This window comes from Periplaneta americana, chromosome 11 (genome assembly GCF_040183065.1).
Source record: "Periplaneta americana isolate PAMFEO1 chromosome 11, P.americana_PAMFEO1_priV1, whole genome shotgun sequence".
In the NCBI taxonomy this organism is placed as follows: domain Eukaryota; kingdom Metazoa; phylum Arthropoda; class Insecta; order Blattodea; family Blattidae; genus Periplaneta; species Periplaneta americana.
Window position 1 is genome coordinate 147708780 of NC_091127.1, and position 27996 is coordinate 147736775.

The following is a 27996-nucleotide window of genomic DNA, read 5'->3' on the forward strand; positions in this document are numbered from 1 at the left end:
TAGACAGTGCCATGGCTCGAGGGCACTACCCCTAAAGCCAAACCTACTAGGGAACTCGTTCTTATCACCAAGATTGAAACACTGACAGACGAAAGAAGTGAATATACGTAGAATTTGGACTTTCATGATTACTACACTATCCCCGTAACTACCTCTTATTTAAAAAATACTTAATAATTAATACCATCTGAATGCGATAAAAATGCTACCTTACAGTACCATTCTATGTTACTTAATAAAAGATCGTAAGCAATCTTTCTTTGACGATCTCTTGTAAGATAAATCTACGAATAATGGTGAACGTCATCGTAATCTCGGAGTAACGTGTGGGACTCGTGATCTTAGGTTGCTGTTGGGTATCGGTTCGAATCTCGTTTGTATCGATTATTTTTTCCGAGGTTTTCCCCAACTGTGAGGCAAATGTCAGGTAATCGCATAGCGAATCCTCGGCCTCATCTCGCTATCACTAATTTCATCGACAATAAATAACAGCGTAATTGGTATAGCATCGTTAAATATCTATTAAAATCAAATGCGAGGTAATTTACAGCGAAGAGCAGATTAAAAAAATATGTAATAAGTTATTTGTATTTCTGAGACAGTCGTTCATAGAATAGATAATGTAACATCTGCAAAACACGTTCATGAGCGTCATCATATTCCAACGCAGGAGATGCCAAATCATCAAATTCACGTAGCAGTGACGATTTCGAAGCAGAATTCAGTTAGTGATTCGTAGTCTACCTACTTCAAAATAACTGTGTATTACAACTCTGGAAGATGGTGAGTGTTAGAGTTAATGTAAAGTGGTTCAAATAATAGTGCAAGGGACATTATGAAAACTTGATTATTGAGGCTTGGATGTTACCAGCGGGTAAGGGATGCATGCTAGGGCAACCATGGCTGCTGGCTGGTATGCAGCATTCCAGTGGTACGGTTTCGTTCGTGCCAGAAATTACGTCAGCAATAATACTTTAATGATGCAACATAATGTTCACATATGCATTAAAATAAGCATATTTTATATAATTAATAAATAGTATTCAGCATATTCGTTTATAGTGTCAATAACCTAAAATTATTGAGGGGTTCAGTGAAAGAAGAAAGAAATGGACAAGACACAAATCCTGATATGTAGAATATCTCATTACTTCACAGGGATTTTTACCTTTCATCTGAGTCCAAGACTGACTAATGTAAACGATTAGAACCGGAGATAGATAGATCCGAGGAATAAAATTGGCACAAACGATTTTTCGAAAATTTGGTAACTTAATATCTGAAGAAACTAGATTACACTATATATATATATATATATATATATATATATATATATATATATATATATGCACGAATTAAATTTATTTTAGAGTTAAAAAAATTGAGATAGCAATATGAAATCTATTGGTTTAAAATAGAATGGCTCTTATGCTAGGACAGGGATATGAAACAAGACAGCTTCAGTTCACATAATAATAGTGACAGTAATATCAATAATAATATAAAAACTACTATGATATTCTTTTTATTTTCCTAAATTTAAAAGTATGTCATACTAGTGTTTATTCAGCATAATAGTAATATGCGTTACAAGAGAGGTATGTTGAAGTTTTCATGTTCGAGGAAAAGTTTGAAAAAGCGAAACGTAGTTGAGCTTTTTTAATTTCCGAGAATTGCAAGAAAACATGCCGCTAGTGTATCGTACATTATTTTGTGCGAAGATCGTTTATTACATACCTGAAAGAGGAATTTCTAATTAGTTGCAATGAAATCCCCATCTTGGTTTCTGTTCAATGACGGCAAATTTGCAAAACAAAAATATCTATCTTCAACATCGTTGCTTTAAAATGTTTTCTGTGTTTACTATACTCTAGGAGGCCGTGATATACGTCTGTCTTTTTTTCCCCCAGTCTATGACGAGTCTGTTGATTTTTTCACGGCTTCCTTAATGTTACTTGCATCACGAATGCAGTAACTTTAGTGGAGTTGTAGAGTTTACTTAATTTTTGCAAATATTTAAAAACAATAATTAACAGTGTAATTTAGGTGAAATTGCAGTGGTAAGTTTCCAATTTATAATTATTACTATATTGAACGTCTCTAAAAATATGTTAAAAGCCTAAAGCAGTAAAATGAATATGTCACTTAAGCGGTAAGAAGAGGGAAATTGTTATGTGTGTTAGGTTGGGAATACTGAATGTGGATTTTAGACTTTCCGCGGATTGGGATTGGTTTTGTGCGGAAACCAAGCAAATACGCAGGATCTCGCAAAAATGTTATTTATGTAATAGAAATATTTTTATTAAATTTCAAAACTCATTATTAACTTGAAAACTTTAAGCAATGAAAAAATTTTGAAAACAAATTTGAAATCACCGCGATGATTTCTATGTGAACCCGCAGTTCTAATAGACAAAGGTTTAGTCACTCTGCATACGGAAGTCCGCCAGACGAAAATACTCCTTTGTTTAACTAGCACTACCACAGAAACTAGCAAAGATTTTGAATAGTAATCACCAGGGAACGGATTTATATGGACTAAAAATATATGAAATATGTAAATATATATGTAGTTATTTTTACCAAAATATGGAATTAAATATGGATTTTTACCAAAATATGGAATTAAATATGGACTTAAAATTATAAAAAAATGACTATGTACGTTAAATATTGGTACATTTTAATCAAACTAAACAAAAAATATAATGGACGTACCTTATCTTCCAATGTAGTTTCAACAAAACACAATTTTTATTGTCTGTTACCATAACAATAGGTTACAAACATTTCTTTCAAGTGCTGAAAAGTGAATCTTCTTCTATTGTCTCTGAGGATAGATTTATACTGACTAAAAGAGCGTTCGACGTCACAAGAAGTAACTGGTACATAATTCAATTTCACAATGTCTGCTGGGGATAAGTCCAAGTTAATCTTCACTGTTGATTCACCACTCATCACAGCAACAACCTTTTGTAGTTCTTCATATCCAGGGTTTTTTGAAAGTACAGTGTCCACCTTAGCTCTTACTGCATCTGCAACTTTACCTCTACCACGATTCAGTTGTTCCACAGTACTATTTATAATTTCAAAACTTTCAGATAGTGAAAGGTGCCTATTTTGGAGACTTTTGAGCGTTTTTATGATGCATGAAAATGTATGCTGAATGTGAGCTAAGTCATTCTTCACACTTATGTCACAGGTAACTGTTTTCGCAGTATCAATTGAGACTGCATCTTCAGAGTCCAATGCAAGGAGAACATTGTTAATAGAGTCTATATGTTCGGCATAATATTCAACTGCTTCTAGCCATGTACCCCATCTAGTTAAAATTGGCTTTGGTGGCAATGGAATTTCAGGGTACATTTCTTTCAACACGTTAACTCTACTGGGAGCTTTGAGAAATACTTTTTTCACTGATGAAATCAACAAATCTACTTTAGGGAAATTGTCTCTGACCACTTCTGCCACACGATGAAATGCATGCGCCACACAAGTAAAATGAGTCAATTTAGGATATACAACAGATAATGCTTGTCCAGCTTTGACCATATAAGGGGCAGCATCGCTAATAAAGAATAACACATTATCGTACATAATACCCTTTGGCCACAGGATACCCATAGCTTCGTTGAACAGTTTAACTATAGTTTTGTTATTGCACTTTTCTAGAACATCACAATGTAAAAGAATTCGTTCAGAATATTGTTCACTTAACAAACCGATAACTACATTACCAACAAGTCTACCTTCTTTGTCGGGAGTCTCATCAATGGAAACCCAAATTGAACTATCTTTAATTTCATCTCTTATCTTCTGTATTGTCTCATCGTAGATGGATGGAGCATACGTCTTCCTAAGTGTTGACTCATCCGGGATTGTATGTTGAGTATATTTTTCAAGGAATTCCCTGAAGACCTTATTCTTTAGTTTGTAGAGAGGAATATCAGCAGAGATGAGAGAACGGCACAGGTCGATGTTAAACTCAGATCTTACATTCGATGTTGTTGGTTGTGTTAAAAACAATTGTCTCTGCTTGGAATTTAGTTGTTTGTTGGCCTGATGTTTACTAGTTGTAATGTGTTGTTGCACCAGGAACTTTTGTGTAGATGATACTGCACACTGACACAAATTACAAAATAATATTTTATTGTCAGTTGATAAACCATCTTCTTTAAATTCTGAAATGTAACTTGTTAGTTTTGATTTTAAATTGACTGAATGACGTACTTTTGGCATATTTACCGTCTTTATAGTATGATTTACAAAACTGAACCTATGTGTACTCTGACTGGCATTTAACTGTTGAGCTGCACAACTGAAGTCTGTTAAAAATTTTAAATTAAATTAATACAGTTTTGTAACTTACTTTCCCATTGTTGATAGGACTGCTAATTTTCAAATAACTCTGATGTTAAAGGGATTACTGAACATGTGTTTAAATCTCTATTGTTGAAATGTATTTTTAAAAGTTAATGGAATTTTGTTTTGTTTTATTGTTAAACCTAATATAATATGGACTGTTTTATATGAAATATGGAAAATATATGGAAATTAACGAAAATATGTACTAAACTCTAAAATATGGAAAAATATGGAAAATAAAAGTAGGATTTTTCAACCCTACACATTGTGAAACATAAAGATAATGCAAAATATAAATTATATTAGCTTTATAAGTAAATATGTATTTACATATAAATCCTTTCCCTGGTAATCACTTTTAAAACTAATTTCCATTCTTTCTAAACATTTCTACTGCTTTGACTCCCATCTAAAGTGAAAAATAAAAAAGTTTGCCGCTTACCAACTTTTGAGGGTCTCAATGTCTATTTTGACAGGTCACTTCGAAGTTTGTATTTTTTTCTCACTTTCAAAAAAAATTTTGATTTCAAATTTTTTATGCTTTCCTTAGACATTTAGGCCTCTCTATGACTCTTAAAAATTGCAGCACGATTGATTGACTATCATAGGAGCTACGACACGATAATATTTAATGATGCGAAAAATAGCGTCCTCTTCTATAGCTACTGATCGCTTGTACACCGGGGACAGAACAACTAGAGGCTTCAGTGACGTCACTACAGTAGAGTTCACACACAGCAGAATTGTTCGTTGCATTACAAAGTGAAAACGTTGACCACTTACTTTCACTGATCCAGCTGTTCTCTCACAATACAATAACATGGATGAATATACAGTATAATAGGATACGAAACTTACTGAGTTTCCCGTAACACATACTAGAGGCGCTGTTGAAGAAATTGATCTTGCTGCCACCTGTTGGGAGGAGGAGCGTTATTACATCTAGCAGCGCACAAAGTAGCGAAAAGAGTAACTAATTACTTCATGCATTTAGCAGCGCTCCTGGTGACGAAAATGTTAAACTGCGCAGAAAGTGTTCGCTCCCACCCTCATCGATATTTAAAACTAACCCAATTTAAAATAAAACATTTACATTTTTATTCCTCACAGCATCTTCTACTGAAAATTCTTACCGGAGCCAACAGGAAGATAAAAGAGACGATCTATTTTACACTACCCAATTAAAATGTAACCAGACAGAGACAAAAAATAAAGCAAAAGATTAGATAATTGGTATTGTATTCTTTGGGTATTTATTGTACAGCGCAATGGAAAAGTATGCAAGAACTACTTAGATAGTTCAATTTATTATATTAATATTACTTTACAATAGGCTACATTCAAGAACACTATTTTATAACCTTCATAAACATCACTGTTTATACACACACGTAGCATCACTTTATGTTCACTTATTAACAAGTTTCTGTCTGCCATCTTGTCTCCTCGAGCAATATCTCGAATGGATAAATAGAGAACTCTGGGTAATGTACCCAACACGTAGTTCTAATGTTCACCACCTACGACGTTGGGTGCTGATCATCTTATTTCAACCCCCGCCGCCAGATGGTGCTGACCGCAGTTTCGCATCCTATTATATATGTATCCATGGTAACGGTCTTCAAGCTTCTAGATGTTCTGTCCCCGGTGTACAACTACATCTGCTTTCTCTCTCTCCCTTCTACATCACGGAGAATATGTCGATACATTCCTTACCCGATACCCATTTCAGCGAGCACTGACAATCACTGTTCTAGAGTGCCATTAAGACAGCAACACTACAAAGTGGGTAAATTATTTTTTGCCTACGTACATTCTCTGTTACTGTATGTAACATACATACATCTGATAAGTTATTTAACGATTCTGTTGCGACAACGCGTTTATCTAGCGTCGACAGATTTATTATAGAGGACTGTATTTGGACAGGTAAGTCAGAGGATTTCCAACGGCACTACAGAGTTTCAATATTTATTTCAATTACATAAGAAATCAGATAAGATGGACAAGCTAGCGCTGAAGTAGGCTAGTTCCGATGATATCGGAAGTGGAAATGGTTGAATTTGTAAGTGATATTTTTTGTGGAGATGGATTAAAAAAAATTAAGGATTTCACAGGGAATCATTTGAAGAAAAGGAAATTGTTCGAAAATGTAGTAAATTACGTGTGAAATAAGAGATGCGTGGTAATGGAGGTGCAAACGTTGTGGTCTGTAGTGAAGAATGGAACGTAGGGGCATAAAACACACGATACGATGTAATGTGAAGAACTCAAGACTAGTATTAATTCAATAACTGCTGAAAAATAATGAAACACAACAAATAATAATGAAATCGATGGTGTTTGGGTAAAGGGAGTTAAGTTACAAAAATGAGTTTCGAGATAAGTGAAAATTAAACTTCGGAACATTATTGCAAATAATTTTCTACACAAATAAAACACATCAAATGCTAGTATTCTGTTTTTTGCAGACCCACTTGTAGAATTTAACTTGTGTATTCACCTCGGGAATAAAACTCCATTTGCAGAAAAAATGGCTTAACCCCCTTTACACGACTGAAACTAACACACAATTTCTGAAGTCTGTGTGATTTATCTTGTCTCACTGTGAAAGGAAAGAGAAAGGAGATATGTCTTACTTCGTCTGTATTTTTATGGCGATGGGGGAGTGGAGCGGTGCCGTCCATCCATCCAGTGGCGGAAGAGACTAGTTGATACATTCTGTAGCACAAAATAAAATTATAAAATATCTCTCTTCGTACTGTATAGTTCCGTCACTGAGCTTGTCTTTCAAGAAATTGAGTTCCGGTAGTCTGTACAATAACAAGGTTTTGAAAGGAATCCTGAAAATTTACAACCCTCCTATAATCTCCACCCTCATTTGAAGGGACTTGGTTTTATTGCTACTGAGACAAGATAAACCTTACCAGGTTTTATATCATGTAACTTCGTTTCTACGCCCGCCATTACGCTAGCAAGTATTGACAACATCACTAAACAAAGCTCACCAGGCTTTGAAAATTCTAGAGAGTTTCGTATATGCAAGGTATAACAAAAGCCTAAACTAACCAAACCTAGCCTGTCACAGATTCGTATATGCAAGGCATAGCGTGAGTATGCACTAGCGTGAAACTTTCGTATCACCAAAGTTATGTTGGTATGACTGGTAAGACAGTTTAAGGTGCATAAGCGGAGTAGGAAGGGAACTACCTTAGCGCTAGTTTAACCGATAAGATATAAGAACTAATCGAGAAATTTCATTTCCAAACAGTTGGGGATTTTTACAATTGATTATTTAATGACGTTGTTTCAAGTATGAAGCTATCTGACGGCGATGGAATTTGTGATAGCGAGATAACATTTTGGCGAAATGAGTCCTATAATTCTTCATGGAATTACCAGACATTGACCTTACAGTTAGGGAAAACCTCGAATAAGACCTAACCTGGTAATCAGCACAAGCGGGATTCAAATCCATGTTCCAGCACGGTTAACGAGTCCTTTTCGATAAACTCTATAACAGTTTCTCAACATTTTTTATGATGAGGCCTCATTTTCCTTACTTTAGTGGGCCCTCAAGTTTAAAATTGTAGAGTACAATAGAACAGTGATTCTCAACCGGATGACAGCGGTGTCAAAGAACATTTATTTATTTATTTATTTATTCTGGTGTAGTTAAGGCCATCAGGCCTTCTCTTCCATACCACCAGAAATGCAAATACAATAATAGAAATAAAATGGAAAAAAATACACTATCAACAAAGTAAAGCCACACTAAAATATACACAGGTTGCAGTCACACAAACTCTAAATGAGTGATTAAGTATCATTTAATTGTAGGCCTATCCTAACTAATTAACTAACATAGACCTAAACAAGAAACTTGCAATTTTAATCTAGAGTAAAAAAAGACACAAATCAACACTTCTAGTAATACCTAAAAAGCATTAAATGAGACAAAATTTTCCAATTTAATTTTGAATTGTGATAAAGCCCAACAGTCCCTGACGTCATTAGGTAACGAATTCCAGAGGCGAGGTATTTCTACAGTGTAGGAGGATGAGTATAAAGACGTTCTATGATGAGGAATAGAAAGAAGTGCTTGATGCCGGTTTCGAAGAGTTGTAAGAAATTGAAAGCGCGATAACAGATAATTCGGGGTAGAAGTATGCATAATTCTAAATAGAAGAGGCAGTGAATGTATTATTCTTCGTTCCTTCAGACGCACCCATGAAAGTAACTGGAGGGAAGGCGTTACATGGTCAAATTTACGAGTATTGCAGATGAATCGTATGCACACATTATGAACACGTTGTAGTCTCTCAGCTAAGAGTGAACTTACATTAGTTAGCAAGGAATCGCAATAATCAAAATGGGGCATTACAAGCGTCTGAATAAGATTCTTTTTTAGACTAAATGGCATAAATTCTTTCATTTGGAACAAGCAGTGAAGTTGAGAAACTATTTTTTTGGGTTGAAATGAGTGAAATTTCTATTTTCTACAGTTTTTAAGCTATAGACTTAATTTTTTCTATACAGCAACCTCATTATTATTATCATTATTATTATTATTATTATTATGATTATTATTATTATTATTATTATTATTATTATTATTATTATCGTACATGGTATTGTGATTAATTGGTAATATCTGGTATTAGTTGGCAACACTGAAGAGACGGCCAAATTAGCCTTTTAGGAATTACTCTTACGTGATCCTCACTGTAGCATTCGTCAATCCGGTGCTCATACTGTAGATGGGCTATCCTACGTCAGTCCTAACGGAGTCAGGTCCCATCTCCGTATGAACCCTAGGGCTCGGAGACTCGTACTAACCCGAAATACTTCATTTCAGTTTATTTTTAACTATTGAATATAGTGGAATGAAAGAAGAAAACGTTTATTTTCCTCCCCAACACATATTCCATCACGATCAGTCGGAGATCGAACTCGGGCTTTCAGATGAAAGACCAGAGAGCTACTCGTAGCACTAAGCCACAGCTAAGGTGACGAACCATCTACATTTCCAAAGCATACCATATCACAAGAACAAGATGAAATCTTTTTCTCCGTTCCATCACTCTTTCATCATATGATGACGCAGAATATCTGCATGGAAATATCATATGTACTTCGGTACATCAAAATATAATATGATATGCGTAATAAATCACTTTGTGATTTAAGACGGCGCCTATACCGTCGGATCCCGGCCAACCAGTCACTCATTCGAGTGCACCTCAACACATGTATGGACTTCGGTCCTGCGTTCATAGACATCTATGACGTAGTGCAGAGGGCGGCCACTAGAGGGAACCCAAGAGATGGAGCTTAATCTGAGACGATTCTAACCGGCGTCGGGGTTGTATCCGGCGTGGCTTAGTGGATAAAGCGTCAGCACGTAGAGCTGAAAACCCGGGTTCAAATACCGGCGCCGGAGAGAATTTTTCTCCGTTCCATCACTCTTTCATCATAAAGAAATGTTGGCATTTGCAGATAAAACAAAGCAAGTCGCTTCCGTTGATATTGGCGTGAGCTCACGGCTGCATTAATTGACCACTGATGAACCAGTGCCGAGTACTCCAATTATCAATAGTAATGTCACAAGAGGTTTGTAACTTCGCTCGTGGATTTATTTGGGAAATCTTAGACCTCAAGTGACATTTATTAGGACTATTTCGTGAATAAAATAAAAAAATGTAAATAGACCTAATATATCACTAAAATTCGCTCACAAAATATAATAATTATATATTTATGAATACTTAACCTATTCAGGCATTGTGAAGCCGAAATAGATGAATAACGATTACTGCAATAAAGAAATTGAATGTTATTCAGTAATGCCAATTGAGAAAAGCGAAATACAGGTTTAAAAGATGTTAATTACATGTACTACGCTTTTCTCTTGTTATTATAACAGAAATATGTTTTCTTCTGAAATAGTAATTTAATTTAAACATTTTATAGTATAATTACAAATAACCTGATTAATACATTAATTAAATGAACAATTGTTATGCAGGAGTGTCATTTTCTTTAGATACAATGGACATGGAATTAGAAGATGAAGATGTAGATGTGAAAGGATATCGCACTTTATTTAGTTCAATGGATTCATGCTCACCGATTTACATGGAAACAGTTGGCGACACTGGCTAAACAAAAGAACGACCATGCGATAAATTGATAGTGATAAATCGAGCTGCAGAAATTATCATAATGTATGATTGTCATTGGTTGGAATTCAAAATTTCATTACACTTCATTGGCCGAAAATGGAATGACGTCATATAAACGAAATAGTCAATAGAATACTCTGTCTGACAATGTCGAACCATTGATATACAGCTTGTCCCTACATGATTACTAGGATTTCAAAGTTTCTCTTGCTTGCAATATTATAAGAAGAAACATCATATGGGAATAAAGAGCGACTCTAGAGTTTTTATACCATACCATATGTGTTCGATGTGAGCACATAGCAGACATCCAGCCAATAATCAGCATGTCTGGAGTGATAAGATTCAACAACAGCAACAATTCTTCTTCTCAACTCGGGCATATCGACACGTAGTGGTGGCAGGTACACATGGTCCTTCACTTGACCCCACAGAAAGAAATCACATGTGGAGGTTGGAGGACCATGAACTATTTACGAAAGATTCTCTGACATTCTTGACTCTTTCGTTGGGCACACGTGGGCGTCCTGAACTCTTTCCTTTACAGATGTATTCAGCCGTTTCAAATTGTCTGTACCATCGACCAATGTTTTTGTGTAAAGGATCAATTCTGAATTGCTGTCAGCAAGCTCGCTTTACAGCATACATGGGCACAATTTTCGGTTACGTGAGGCACTTGATTTGAAATAGTTTGTTTACTAGGAGATGAGACTGCAGAGTATGATGGGAAGTATAAACTGCTGTGACCTGCGTCACCTTATCGTAATCGCTAAGGCGGTCAGTGGCGAATTATTAGGAAAACGCTTGGTTAACGTGAGAGACTCGAAAACTTTTATTCAATTTGACAAATTAATTCGGCAGCTTTAATCATAAACCTCTTTACTGTTTCTCCATAGCTGAATTGATTTAAATCACAGGCGAGAAATTGCGTAACTAGCCAATAATATTCCATCACGTTGTCTACGTTTATTTTCTTGAATATTCTGGCGTTTCTCAAGATTACTTAATAGATTTGCATGTTCTCGACATAAAATAATTTCAGAAAATCATATTTCGTTTTCTACGCACATTTGATATTTTTTTATAAATTTCTTTTGGAACTAATACGTACAAACAACATTTAATTCCTCGTACCTTTTCATGCAGCGTGTTTAAGGTATAATGTCGTATTTAGTATACTATGCAAATGTTAAGATCATAAATTTTCTTCGGAATAGTACGAAAAAATAACATTTAATTTGTCTTACCTTCTAATTCAACGTGTTCTTTATGACACTGTATATTAAATTTATTAATGCCTAATAGGATTTTCGAGCATAACATACATCATATGTTCTCCCCTTCTAAACAGCAAAACAACTCTTCCTCCCATTTCTCATGAAATAATCGTTTTCTAACGCGTACACACTGCTTCGATAATGCCATTATGCCACCACTGATATTGCTTATGAAACTGATATAGAACCTGCCCACGCCTAGGAGCTACGTGAGGGAGGAAAGGGGACTGTGAAGATGATGTCACTCAGAGCGACAAGCTCTGTGAAGGTCAGTGAGGCACAAATTCTCAAGTGAGGCACGATGCCCATCTCTGCTCTACAAAAACTACAGAACCGCACTTCGCAAATTGCAACACAGAAAATTACTTATCCACAGGAGCCGCCAATTTGTAAATGTGGCGCTGTGACACAACAGAGAGGAGAAACAAAAGCTGTGGTCACACTATACGAAACTTCCACAGCTATTCTTCCATTACATGAAGGAAACACATATCTACCAGTGGCGTAGCATGAAATTTTGAGCAGGGGAAACTAACTCAAGTTGTCTTTCATACAATATGAGAAAACGCATTACAAAGATACAGTCTTAAAATAAATAGTAGTCAATGTCAAGTCAGCAGTCGAAGATTGGTTGGAACCTCGTAACACCAATAAGGCATGACCTTAAATGATACATAGTAAAATATGATTTCACGGTTTGCACATATCTCTAACAAATAGACACGTATACGTATAACATTAGCTCACTCCCTGTCATACTTAGAGAAATCACAATATTAACGGTCAATAGATACAGTGTTATTATCATTACGTAAGTATGCGTCTGTCTTGGTTGTGTCCTTCATTGACAGCAAGGGAGTCGGTCATTTGTTTTTTAAATCACACTTTTGTTCGTAAGTCAGTCTTGATAATACAATTGTCCTAAAAAAATTCAAGTAAATTAGTGTCAGGAACTGTTATTTCACACATTATTTATTATATCAGCCACAATGCACACTAACACTTCAACTGAACACAACTGACGAAAAGGGATAACTCGGAAACTACTTATTTTAAATGTTAAAGATAGCTTCTTGAGAGCCTTGCGAGTAGGGTAGTTTACAGCGTATTCCGAATCTCTCCGGTCCGGTGGCATCAATGACGTCACGTTGCAACGAAAAAAAGGAGCAAACCTGCTGGAAGAATCGATGCTGTCATGGCGGCTGTGTAAGTGGTTATTTGTGCTACGCTAGCAAAATTTTGCGAAATTTCCGTACTGCCATCTCGTTCAAATAAAAGAGAGCATAAACAACTTGTTTCTTGAACCGGTAGTAATAACTGGTCCGTTGACATGTTCGCTCATAAGCCATTAACGTATTGTTTTTACGTTGTGCTCATTACAAACAATACAGCAGAACTAAAGCATAACACACCCCCATGACACAACAGTGCACGATGTCATTCGTCTGCTAATTCCCGCCCTATACAAGAACCAATCAGATTCACTGATGGCGGCTGATGGAGCCTGCCACCACCTCTGCAAGTTGATGGCACCGGTGCGACACCGGTGGAGCATCAATGACGTCATCGGTGGAATTCGAAACACCGTGATGCCATCGGATTGCTCACCGGTGAGATTCGGAATACGCTCTTAGTTAGAAAGGGATGGAAAATATGCGGGGTGGATTATACAGAAGCTGGTGTGTGCAGGCTTCTTGTTTACTGCTGCATCACAAATCATCCTGAGCTGCCGCATCACAATATTTAACGCTTAAATGTAAATTTTATTAAAATTAATAAATAATTTTCTCCATAAACTGCAGGCTTATTATGAAATTATTATTAACTGGGGAAGCTAAGCTTTTTCGCTTACATTGACGCTACGCCACTGATATCTACTTTCGCTTGTAAAGTCCTACCAACCACTTGAAATTCCGATAATCACTTAGGGACACGGTGTATTCAGTCTGGGCACTCCTGTTGCAGACCCCACTGCTGGACAGTGGGCAGGTCCGTCCCGTGGTGGTCAAGATGTCGACGCCGGCGCCGGCGAGTCAGGACGTGTGCGCGGGCGCACTGGGCGACTTCGGCTGGTGGCAGCTGAGGTCCATTCTGATTGTGTCGCTCGTCAAGATACCGTCTGCATGGCAGATGGCTAGCATCCTCTTCACAGCGCCCAGTCCGGGCGAATTCTGGTGCGCGCGTCCCGTCGAATACCAGAGCTGGGATCCTCAGGAGTGGAAGGACTTCATTCACCCCAACTCTTCTGCTGTGAGTATTGTTGGCGTTCTAACTCAAGAATCATGGAAGTAATGTAGACCACGTGGTGTTAGGCCTATATTACACTATCAAATTACTGTGACACTCTCTACACTGACCTTAACATGAGACTGACAGACAGACTACAGCGAGTTCATAATGCATGCGTTCGATTTATTTGCAACGTCCGTAGATCTGACCGTATCACACCTTCACTACATATGCTGTCCTGGGTCCGTCTCAAAGAGCGAAGAACTATTCACTCTCTCACTTTATTCTTCAATATTCTTCAAACCTATAACCCCAGCTACCTAGCTTCTAGTTTTCAACATTTGTCCTCACGAAATAGATACTCGCTCACAACACCATATCACACTCTCTATTCCTAAACACAGAACATCCTTCTACTCTTCATCTTTCACGGTCTCTGCAGCTCATCTCTGGAACTCTCTACCACAACATGTCAGAGACTGTCGGACATTGTCTAGTTTCAAAAATAAATTCAAATTGCACTTTTTGAATTAGATTCCTTTCAGTTATAAGCCCTTTTCTCTGCCATAGTTTTGTAAAAATATAGGCTATATATTTCTTTTTCCTTCCTTTCCCCTTTTTGTTCTCTTTATCAGCCGATGAGTTTATTATCATAGCCTTTTTGTCCTGAATTTTATTTAATTTTTGTATTTCTTTTCTTTTTTATTATTATTTTTATTACATTCCATTTTTGATATATTCTTCCTTATGTTTTTCCACATTAACCATTTGTACTAAATGAGTTGCTTTCACTATATTCCAATGTATTTTCTTTTTTTTTCTATTATGGTATTATTTTCATGTTGTTTAGTGTCGATTTTATTAGGCTATTATTATTATTATTATTATTATTATTATTATTATTATTATTATTATTATTATTATTATTTTAATATGTTAGTATTCTGTTCTTTAACTTTTTGTTAAATTTTAACTGCTTGTATAGCCTACTTTGTGACCTGGTAGAGTGTAAGAGAAGGCCCTATGGGTTTACTCTGCCAGTATAAATAAAGAATTATTATTATTATTATTATTATTATTATTATTATTATTATTATTATTATTATTATTATGATAAAATTTTTTATCAAATATATATGATCAAATGTAAAATTTTGACTATATTACACTATGTCAAAGCTTTTATCATATCTTTCATCACAGTTCTAATAATGGGTCCACAATAGTTCTGTGTTTGTTGTAACTGTAAAATATGCAGTGATGGTTATTGCATTAATACTAAAGAAGAAATCAAAGAAAAAATGTATGTATTTCGTCGGCTTAGAGTGTAAACCTGCTAACCAATAAAATGAAAATTTTACAGGGGAAACAAAAAACAGAATATAAATTAACACTGAAACTTTAGGGCCAAATCCAAAGTACAGGTGGTGAAGTTTCAGAGTTAATTTGTACTCAGTTTTTTGTTTCCCTGAAAAATTTCCTTTTCGTTAGCAGGTTTACACTCTAAGCCGATGATTTGGGTTAGAGATTGGGATAGGGACAAAAGATACAAAAGGAATCCATCAAACTCTACTGAGAGAACTTCAGTGTGAAGATGTGAAATTCTATATATACCAAGTATTTAATATCGAGGATGAAACATTTCATGTGACTCATAATGTGATATTGAAAGTTTCGTGGTTTTCACGAACATGTGTACTTAATGTCCGCCATTTTCTTTCTTCTCAGTCACAGATTTTATCAAAGGTATGATGATGATGACCATAACTTTTATCACAGAACTATGTCACAGCTAGATGTGATCATATATTACATTGTAAAAGATTTTATGCTCGACCATGCCGAAATGTAGTAATTATACACCTGGTAGCAGTCCTTTAATGCATGTCATTAAAGTACACTTATTCATTAAAGTTCAGGTTTCGATTATTCTAAGATATGTAATCGAAAGACAACGAGGGAAACGTCATGGAGGCTGGAAATCCAATACTGTTATGAGGTTATGTTCTGTTACTATAATAATTAGCGTTAATTGTAAATAATATTCAAATAAATTCAATTTGTCATCTCGATTTTCAATTCTAAATCAATTTCCAGGTTATATCAAAATTAGTTCATATTATCCTCTACATTACATCAAGGTCAATGACATTATTGTTCCTCGGAAAAAATCAATACTTTCGCGTCTGCGCACATCTCACAATTTAGAGCTATGAACAAGTCACTTCCGATCTTCTGTCAGATACAAATAAAATGAATACTTCTGAATAATTTCAAGTTAGAAATATGGTCGAGCATAAAAAGTAGTATGAAACTTGACTATAATGGTAGTTAAGACGCTCGTATGAAAATTATGAAACTCGCTTGCGCTCGTTTCATAAACAAACATACTCGCGTCTTAATTACTATCATTATAGGCTCGTTGCATTATGTACTATTATCATATATATCTTATCACACTTCTGTGACACATAAATTTGATAGTGTAATATAGGCTTTAGATCAGCGAAGAAGGGGTGAAAATGAACTGCAATAGGCATATTAAATAGGAACTGAATTGATTTACGAAACGCGTAAAACGTATGACAAAATGGGTCCATTATCGTGGCACTAATTTTCTTGTTTGCGTTACAGGGCAGAAGAGATCCGTGCAATATATACAATGTGGGAATTGAAATGCTTAACACGTGGACCAGTGAACACCATCTGCCTACCAACATGAGCGTGAGGCCGTGCGAGCAGTTCGAATACACTAAGGGAGATGTGACTTTCGTTACGCAGGTCAGTATAGTTAGCCGTATATTATTCCAACCTTCCTCATTAGAATGTGTAGTCAATACTAGAGCCCGGTTGTTAGGCAAATACCTTTGTGCGAGATCGTGCGTATTTGCTTGGTTTCCGCACAAAACCAATCCGCGGAAAGTCTAAAATTCCACATTCAGTATTCCCAACCTAACACACATAACAATTTCCTTCTTCTTACCGCTTAAGTGACATATTGATTTTACTGCTTTAGGCTTTTAGCATATTATTTTTAGAGACGTTCAATATAGTAATAATTATAAATTGGAAACTTACTACTGCAATTTCACCTAAACTTCACTGTTAATTATTGTTTTTAAATATTTGCAAAAATTAAGTAAACTCTACAACTCCACTAAAGTTACTGCATTCGTGATGCAAGTAACATTAAGGAAGCCGTGAAAAAATCAACAGACTCGTCATAGACTGGGGGAAAAAAAGACAGACGTATATCACGGCCTGCTGGAGTATAGTAAACACAGAAAACATTTTAAAGCACCAATGTTGAAGATAGATATTTTTGTTTTGCAAATTTGCCGTCATTGAACAGAAATCAAGATGGAGATTTCATTGCAACTAATTAGAAATTCCTCTTTCAGGTATGTAATAAACGATCTTCGCACAAAATAATGTACGATACACGAGCGGTATGTTTTCTTTCAATTCTCGGAAATTAAAAAAGCTCAACTACGTTTCGCTTTTTCAAACTTTTCCTCGAACATGAAAACTTCAACATACCGCTCTTGTAACGCATATTACTATTTTTAAACTGAGTGTATGTATGAAAGACCTATTAGAGATAAGCACGTTCCCACACATTTGGAGATGATAGGCCCAATTTTTATTTCGCCTTTTTTGCCTATTTCAAGGTTAAATGCCTTTTTTTAGCCTTTTTACGTCGTTATTGTACATTTTCTATATATTTTTAATGCATTTAAAATAAACCACACATAAATAATATCAAAAAACAAAAAATAACGGTTGTACAAATTAAAAATATATATTCACCTCGCACAAATATTTTTGTTGAGAATCTTATTCTCCAGCAATTCATATGTTTTCAAGAAGTCGTAAATTTTCCCCCCCCTACCGATTCCATCTTTTATGTCACTTAACAAAAATGTTTGGACAGTACAACCCTCAGTACTCAAGTCACTTGGGGGTTTACCAGCGAAAGAAAGAGGATGAGGAAAGTATTAAAAGAAGGAGTCCAGGTCCCGTTACTGTTGCCGCTCGCACGCACAAGTCACGCTTACTTTTAAGTCTCTAATTCCTTCTCACACATACATAGTCGGTTTTTCTGGATCTCTGAAAGAAAGTAGAGAGAGTCCTTCTGAAATAAGTTGTTTTAAGTTTGCTCCAATCACTTCAGTAGAAGTACTGTAGAAAGACCTTTTTCCACCATGAAAACGTTCTCTCTGACAGGCGGTTCACAATGACAGTTGACAACTTAAAAAAGCATCTTGTTGTGACATGTAACCAAAGAAAGTGAGTACCGCATGGGATACTTTATTAAGTATTTGTCTATTTTTTTTGTCTCTTTCCATGAATAATAAATGCCTATTTCACTGCCTATTTTTAGTTCCTATATGCATGCCTATTTTAACCAAAATAAATGCCTAAACATCCCGTTTCTAGTCATTACATAATCCGTAGTCGTCTCTTCCGGCTTCATGTTGTTGGTCTGCCTGTCTTTACCCTACCTATGGGCTTGTACTGTAATAAGTAGGGACCGGATTTGTAGGCTTTTACCTATTTTTCCTTGCTTCTGAACTCCTCATTTCTTCAATACTTTAACGAATCATGATAGTATGAGTCGTATATGTGAATTCTGTTGAACCTAAAAAAACCTAAATTAGACCTTAGTACCTACCTAAAAAATCTAAATCATTTTTGATAAACGTTATCCTGTATTTACTGCGTTATATATCGATTTTTTTTATTCTAAGAGAAATATCAATACTTTTCGAGAGAGAGAGAGAGAGAGAGAGAGAGAGAGAGAGAGAGAGAGCGAGAGAGAGAGAGAGTCGGCATCTGCTAAATGTTTGGCACTTTCTTTTCCTTATGCACGGACTGTGTAGTAAACGAAGATAAACTGATATTAACTCCTGTCGTTGTTGGTTGCAGTGGAACCTTGTGTGTCAACGAGAAGTGCTGATCAGTGTGTCCCAGTTCTTCTACCTACTGGGAATCGTGGTGGGCGGTGTTCTTTGTACGCTGTTACTTCAGAGGTGGGCATCTAATATTGTTAGACGAATTCCCAGTATCATTCACTGACGTATTTTGAGCGGCAGTGGAGTAGATTATCTTCTTAATTCTGTTCAAAACCACTGCTACTTTCGTAGGATTCAATTAGCTGCAATTTCTTAACTGTTGATACTGACCCAGGTTCATATGACGTTTTATGCTCAGAACAGCCTATGGAATTGATTCTTAAAGCGCGGGTCATTAGTCGGGAATCACCCTGTATAAACAGTAGAATATTTCGGCTCTCCTATGCATTATATAACAGAATGCATCATATCTTTAAGTAGTGTCAACATTACAGTCTTCCAAGTGTGTTGCAGTGGTATACCTGGTAAGGTTTATCTTGTCTCAGTAGCAATAAAACCAAGTCCCTTCAAATGAGGGTGGAGATTATAGGAGGGCTGTAAATTTTCAGGATTCTTTTCAAAATCTTGTTATTGTGCAGGCTACCGGAACTCAGTTTCTTGAAAGACAAGCTCAGTGACGGAACTGTACAGTATGAAGAGAGATATTATGTTATTTTATTTTGCGCTACAGAATGTATCAACTAGTCCCTTCCGCCACTGGCATCGCTTCACCCCCCCCCAATCGCAATAACAACACAGACGAGGTAAGACATATCACCTTTCTCTCTCTTTTCACAGTGAGACAAGATTTATCACACAGGCTTTTTAGTAGCTAAATTTACGATGTCTACATATAAAATTGTGACAGGCAAACATTGAACACAATGGTAACAAATCTCTTATCGTTCTCGTAGTTACCATTCTCTTACCACAAGCTCCCAGGTTCTTTGGTTCAAATCCGGTAAAGGGCAATTAATTTTTAATGGCGATAAAATTGTTAACACTGAAGTAAAGGAGGGAGGAATGAAAGAACCTCCAAGCAAAATTTCTTGTTCATTCTTCACCCAAGTCAAAATTCAACCTTGGGGGCAGCACATTGGGAACATATAATTGACCCAAGTGCGAGGGTGTTTCATCCTTCACCTGTAGGCTGATCCATGTAACCAACCAAAATGTGGCCAGTATCATTAAAAAATTAAGAGCTGCTGGCTCCGTCACATCTTACGTCTCTTCTACGACATCAACGAAAGACAAAAGCAGACCGGGCAAGTCTCTTTGTCACCATGTGAGCCACGTCGAGTGATTGTATATTGCTTTTAAATCCTAGTAGATATATTTATAATGTAGTTAGTAACATATCAGTTATATTGTTCATTAATTGAGGTAAAACCCTACATTCATTCATTTAATGTTCTGCCACAGGGCAGGTCTTTCTCTGCAAACCCAGCTTTCTGCAATCTTTCCTATTTTCTGCCTTCCTTTTCGTTTCCTCATATGATCCATATATCTTAATGTCGTCTATCATCTGATATCTTCTTCTACCCCGAACTCTCCTCCCGTTCACCATTCCTTCTAGTGCATCCTTCAGTAGGCAGTTTCTTCTCAGTCAGTGACCCAATCAATTCCTTTTCCTCTTCCTGATCAGCTTCAGCATCATTCTTCCTTCATCCACTCTTCCCAACACAGCTTCATTTCTTATTTTGTCTGTCCACTTCACACGTTCCATTCTTCTCCATATCCACATTTCAAATCCTTCTATTCGCTTCTCTTCACTTCGTCGTATTGTTCATGTTTCTGACCCATACAATGCTACACTCCACACAAAGCACTGTACTAGTCTCTTCTTTAATTCTTTCTCCAGAGGTCCGCAGAAGATGTTCCTTTTTCTATTAAAAGCTTCCTTTGCCATTGCTATCCTCCTTTTGACTTCTTGGCAGCAGCTCATGTTACTGCTTATAGTATACCCAAGTATATGAATCTGTACACTTGCTCTACTGTCTCATTTAGAATTGGCACGTTTGCCTTTTAATTTTTCTTCCGATAACCTTTGTCTTCGTCTTGTTGGCATTTATCTTCATCCCATACTGCTCACAGCTGTCATTTAGCTCCAGTAGCATATCCCTTAGTATCATCTTCTCTTCTGCTAACAACGCCATATCATCAGCAAATCTTACACACTTTATTCTTCTTCCTCCTACTACAACTCCTCTTATGTTCTGAAAACAGTTCTTCACTAAATCCTCCAAGTAGATGTTGAACAGAGTAGGTGATAAAGGGCATCCTTGTCGTACTCCTCTCCCTATTTCACTTCCTTCTCACATTTCTTCTCCTATCCTACTTTGACTCGTTGTTTCATATAAATGTTACTGGCAGCCTCCTCTCTTTCCATAAAAAAACAAAATGTTAAATTAGCATTGAGCATTTTCAATGGTCTTCATTATAACTGTTCTATGAGATAATGTCCGATCTTACCAACAAAAAATACCTTAACACCTACTTACTTCAATTGAAGAAGGTTTATAGGGACAATAAAAAAATGAGTATTTAAGAGAAAGAAGTATTTTTTGGTTTTGCAGCGTGTGTTGGCATTTAACTTTGTCGTTTCAGAACTGCTCGAGGTTTTCAGTCTTAAAGTCACTTTTCTTGAGATGTCGAAGACCAGCACTCTGTTGGTTCCGTTTAGTTTGATTAGTTCAAACATCTAGAGCTAGACGAACAGCAGAGCAGGCAAACATTATTTCTGGTCTTGAACGATGCAACTCTGAGGACAGAACTTGTAAACAGTTGCGAGATGTAGGACAGATTAAATCTCAACACTTGATTGCAAAACTATTCTTCATATTATTTGGCCCTCTGTTGTACAATGCTTTAACTAAATTACGCCCAGAACTTCTAACATGTAACCCACTAACATATAACAAGAAAATTAGAAACTTGTTAATATCTTCAATTTGATGAAAGAGTACGATGACGCAGAATATCTGCATGGAAATATCATATGTACTTCGGTACATTATAATAATATATAGATCTTCAATTTGATTAAATAAATTTATAGCCTATGTGTATGAATTAATCAACCTATATTATATTTGTATTCTATAATTTATATATATATATATATATATATATATATATATATATATATATATATATATATATATATATATATATAGTCCTACTTTTCACGTGCGATATTATTCTTCTCTAGTTGTTAATATTATAATATATAATTCCATTGCCGCTGTAATTTAAATTTTAGTTCCTATTTTATTTTACTTATTTATTTTTATTATTATTTTTTTTATATTTCTCTTATATTGATATTGTATTATATAATTTCTGTAACTGTAATTTTAATTTTATTTCCTATTTTATTTTATTTTATATTCTCTTATAGGCCTATTAATATTATATCTGAACTGCGACCGAACACGAGGGCTGCTCATTCGGTCTCAAATTTTGTTAATACTACTGTATCTCCTTTTTTATATTGTTTGTATTATTTTATTTCTATTTCTCTTGTTTGTTTGTAATTATATTCTTTATTCTGTATATTTAAATTTAAATTTAAATAAATAAATAAATAAATAAATAAATAAATAAATAAATAAATAAATAAATAAATAAATAAATAAATAAATAAATAAATAAATAAATAAATAAGTAAATAAATAATCCAAAAACCATGAAAATGTGAAATTTTATTATACTCAATTCTACTTGTACAGATTCAGTCCAAGGAGAATCATTCTCTCGAGCATGTTCGTTCAAGTTGTGACGGGTGTTGCTGCGTCCCAAGCACCACAGTTTGAACTCCAGGTTTGCTTGCGGTTCTTAACAGCTGCTGCTTGTGCCAACATGTTTACAAGCGGTTATGTTATATGTGAGTATTACCAAAACAATTTTCTCTGGGGGATGAAGTTGTAATTTCCATTAATAAAACTTTCTTATACTTTATGGAAATCTTTTGTAGTTTACTATAGTCGCGACGCTGTTATTCCCGGGGTGACTATTCCTCTTTGCTTACGTTTTAGGAAGTGAAGGCTCTATAAAGTCTAGGTAGGTAGTATCGTTCGCCATTTTTGTTCTTTCGTTGGCGAGCTACCAGACGAGGAATCTATTTTCCACACCGTTAAACATTATCATGTCGTAGCTCTAATGATAATAAGTCAAACGCACTGTAATTCAGCAAATAATTGAGCGGCAAATAACGTCCTCGTGTGCTTTCTGCGAACTCCAACGAAAGAGCCAAAATGGCGGGCGATTATATTAAGTATTTATCGAGCCTTAGGAAATACATAACGTCTTCATCAGCGAATCACAAGACGCACGCGTTTAAATGTAGCCGACCTGCAACGTGATTGGATGCCGGAAATTAGAGCGACGGGACTATAGTTTAGATGCATATAACAACATTTAAACTGGACTAAAAGTGATATATCTTTAGGTCAATGCAGATCCTTGGCATAATTTCCTTTATTACGGAAAATAGAACTATGTAAAAGAGACTTTTCATCAATATAAAACTTCAGGCAAATTCTACTGATCGTTTTGCCACATATTAAATTTGATTTTGAAAGCCACCTCTTTTGCCTATCAGCTTCTTATAGGAGGTAATGAATTTCACAATAGAGGAAGTATTCTTTACCAGGAAGGAATATTAGCTGTTATTTACTGGATAGTTGCAGATTTGTCTTTCAAAGTAAGCCGTGGACTAAATTAATAAACAAATAGGGCCATATTCATAGACATTTTTAGCGCGGGCTTCCGGTGGATGATCAGCGTTTTTCGTATTCATAAACCAGTGTTAGCGATAGGATATGATTTGAATTCTGTACTAGTAACCAGTGGATAACCGGGGCTAGCTTAGTACGCTCGTAGCGCGTGCTGCGAAATGTCTATGAATAGCACCCATATTGTCCTGACTTAGAAATAGGACAGCTGGGCCTGCACAACAGTTGTTCTACAATTCTAAGAGTCAGTTCACATAATATTTTTCTTATTACCTCCTGACATGTAAATGCTTTGTATTATATTATTAAAACTCTGATGCCAGAGTCACCTAGACAAGAAGCAGCGACCTGGTTCTGCTTCATTGCTGGACATGACTGTTTGGCTGCTCAATGACAATTCCCACAGAGACATCTAAATTTTCCCATTTTTCCCCACGAAAAAAAGATATTTAATTCCAAACAAAAGGAAAAAAGATACTGCTACAAAAACATAATAGTAATAGTAATAATAATAATAATAATAATAATAATAATAATAATAATAATAATAATAATGATAATAATAATAATAATGGCGATAATAATAATAATAATAATAATAATAATAATAATAATGTAGTGCACATAAATGTATTAAATACTCGTATCTAGGAGCAAACATATTAAGATTTGCATTACACATTGCGCAAAATTAAAAAAAAAAACGGTGAATTCGTTGAAAATAGTTTTACGTCTGTTTCAGATGTAACTGTGTAACATCTTTGTAAGTTCATGCATATGTATATACACTTTTTGCTGGTTGAGTGGAAGAGAAGGCCTTACGGCCTTAACTCTGCCAGCTAAAATAAATCATTATTATTATTATTATTATTATTATTATTATTATTATAAAACACTGAATGCAGGGAAAAGTGAACTACAAACACGTGAAGAAAGCAAATATCACAAAAGTATGAACTATTCCATAAACTTTCAGCCATCAGTTTCATCATTTACAGATATGGAGAAATTGCATAATGACAAAATGAAAAGTCCAGAAATAAAATTAAGTGTATTTTTTGCAGAACATAATGTAGTTATTCACACAGTTGATAATTTAGTTACTATGTAGAAAGATAGTTTTTTGCACGTTACAGTAAACGGCCGCCACGATTGGAAGTTGATTTTACTCAATTCAGAGTTGCCAATCTAGATAAGTATGTTGAAATACGAGTAATGCAAATAACTGCTCTAGAGTTGTAATGAAAACCACTGCCTTCTATGTATGCTACAATCCTACAATGCATGTAAAATTAATATGCAAAAGGCATTGTTAAGTAATGTGTATACATTATACGAAACAAATCATTGCATTTCAAATGTACTGAATTTTATTTAAACAATTCAAACTTCACTTAACACAATTAAATAAAAATTTTTCCAATTGAATACGAAATATTACAAGTACCTGAATCATTTTTACTTCTTCACATTGAAGTTGATGGTAAAGTTTGTGCGTTGGCCAGACTGCTAACATCAGTCAGCTGTTCATAGTGTAACGTATGTATAACTTACTATATATTAAGATTTTTTAAAATATTATTTTCAAAATATGCTATCGTGCAAGAAATACTGTACAGTACACGTTTGTGAATTGCATTACAAAATCTCGGAGATTAAAAAACTCACACTGCTCGTTTTTCAAACTTTTCCTTGATTGCAAATCAAGATTTCAGGTATAACTCCCTGTAAAGTTGATCTGAATAATTTTCAAGGGAAAAATTGTTCCGGGGCCGGGCATCGAACTCGGGACCTTTGGTTTAACGTACCAACGCTCTACCAACTAAGCTACCCGGGAAATCTACCCGACACCGATCCAATTTTTTCCTCTATATCCGCAGACCTCAAAGTGGGCTGACAACCGTCAAGCAACCAACTTCGAGTGCACACTAACTCCGTGTGACTTAAATTGTGGTTTTCTGTTAACGAACAGTGACGTGCATTATGCAAATCAAGATTTCAGGTATAACTCCCTGTAAAGTTGATTTGAAAAAAATATATATTTTTTCCTTGATTATGTCAAAAGCATTTCCCAACTTTGTATCGTAATATACTAATTTGTTCTTTTCCATTGGCTACATATTTTCTACTTTTATTCCTATTATATTTTCTTGAAAAAATTAACTTTTTGTTTGTATTTTCTCCTATTTTCCAAATTTCTTTTCAAATTTACCTACAAAATAGGAAAATTTCCACGTGTTGGCAACACTGCTGCTCACCTGCGTATCTATATATATATATAATTTGAACTGGTAATGGAAATTATGGGAAAACGGCTGAACGGATTTTAATAAATGACCTCTCATTTTGAAGCTTGGAACCCAAAGTTTTCCAAAAAAAAAAATAGCAGTTTTCAGTGAAATATCAATTTTCCTACATCATTTTTCTAATTTCCAAAATCCATCTGTCGTCAGTTTTGAGAAATATGGCTTTCAGAATAAAACAAAACACAAACACACTACAATAAACAATAGGATATTACACGAAGGCCATGACCTGCAGGATTGCTGACATATTTTAGAGCTCAAATTCAATTGGTTATTAAAAACTTATTCCAAGCGCTATTGTAATATTTATTCGAACAATGGTAACAGAATTATTTGTATTTCAGGTACTGACATAACCAGTGGTCGCTGGCGCAGTATAACCGGGGCGTGCTATGAGCACATGTGGTCTGTTGGAGTGATCACCCTGGCGGGTCTCGGCTACCTGCTAACCAACTGGACACAGCTGCAACTCGCCATATCGCTCCCCACCGTCCTAATTCTGGTCGCCTTCAGGTGAGTGTCAGTACTGTCATGGTATTTTTCTTCTTGACTATATGCCCTACCCCTTAATTTTCTTCCTAAAATATATTTTACTCTCCACGTCCTATTCCTCCGACCGTCATTTTTTTATGTTATTATTTTAAAGAAGACGTAAATAAATTGAAGGGCTCCCTACAAAATGGAGATGGCTCCACTCTTTTGGTCAAATTAATGTTTTACTTGTTTCATATTGTGAATTTTATTAGTAACAACAATGTAATTTATTCGTCACAACAATGATTTCTTTCTACAATTCGCCTTGAACGCTCTCGTCAACAATTGGATTTTCACTCAACACAGTATTCGTTATAGCACTCCACTGATGACAATGACAATTTACTTGGACTACTATGAACAACAATGAACTGTTAATCTTAACTAATATTTACAAAGCACTATTTACAAATCAGAACTATCAGTTCTCAGTTCACAGTTCTTCTATCTCAGTCACTCGAGTTCACAGTATCTCGAACCACAGACCTTCAGAGACAGTTCACTGCACTCGAACTCAGGTCCCTCCAACTGCGGTCCACTGCACTCGAACTCAGGCCTTCGGATGCTGACGCAGATGCGGACGCACACTCGAGTCGAACTCCGGCACACAAGTCTGGCTTGCTTGCTCTGGCTTACTCACTGACTGAATAACTGAAAACTGCCCGAGTTCGCTGGCGCTTCTTCTTTTATAGCAAAATCATAGTTGCGAGAATTTTCTACAGGTGTGTAGAGAATTATCTGGATATCTCCACTTCGACGCACTTCTGGAAGAGTCGGTAAGTTCCGTTCCCCATTCACTGCGTTAAGTAGCAGCTGCGCGCGCAGCCTCCCCTCGCGTGTAGGCCCCTTTCCCCACTACTCCGCCGCGCGCCGTCCCTCCGTGCTCCGCGCGATCTGCTTTCTTGCGGGACGCTGGTCGTGAGTTCGAATCTCACGTCGCTGTCACAATATGTTAAAAAATATACCCGATCTTTTAGTGCAAAAACGGTGTGATTCCAAATATTTGGTAGTAAGTTACAGTGGAATTGGAGTTGATCTCCCAATCGTTTCGTTGCAAAAAGGAGGCAACTCTTGGAGCTAAATACAGAATGAACCGTAAGTAGTGTCATTAATTTCAGGGGGTTATTCTTTTAGATATTTCAAATAAAAAATCCAATATAATTTTTATCGTTTCTTCCTTTTCGGGATAAAAATAATTTTATATGAAATATTCCATAGCGTGTTCTCGGAAAGCAATTAAATGAATTCCCAAACAGTTCAGTCAGTTTAAGATAGCAATGTATTACGGCAGCCGCGGCGAAAATGCGACTCACGAGCACATTGTGGCTCGCAGTGCTTTTCTCTCGCTTCCTACCTACAACCCCCATCCTCTTACTCACTGGAGTCAAACTCCGTTCTATTTGTATTTGTCTCGGACCTGCGAGTGGCGTATCGTCGCAATATCTCTCTCGAAACCATGTACCTCTATA

At 35.8% G+C, this 27996-nt stretch overlaps 1 protein-coding gene across 2 annotated transcripts in view; it reads left to right on the forward strand.

The window, feature by feature from the left end:
• Positions 1-27996, forward strand: part of LOC138709437 (organic cation transporter protein-like) — a 181785-nt gene that overhangs the window by 128921 nt on the left and 24868 nt on the right. For both annotated transcript variants that reach the window (XM_069840200.1, XM_069840201.1), the window contains exons 2-6: positions 13793-14077; positions 16691-16837; positions 18986-19089; positions 22683-22837; positions 26338-26506. In XM_069840200.1, the coding sequence (XP_069696301.1) occupies positions 13793-14077; positions 16691-16837; positions 18986-19089; positions 22683-22837; positions 26338-26506 (860 nt within the window). The remainder of the gene's footprint in view (positions 1-13792; positions 14078-16690; positions 16838-18985; positions 19090-22682; positions 22838-26337; positions 26507-27996) is intronic.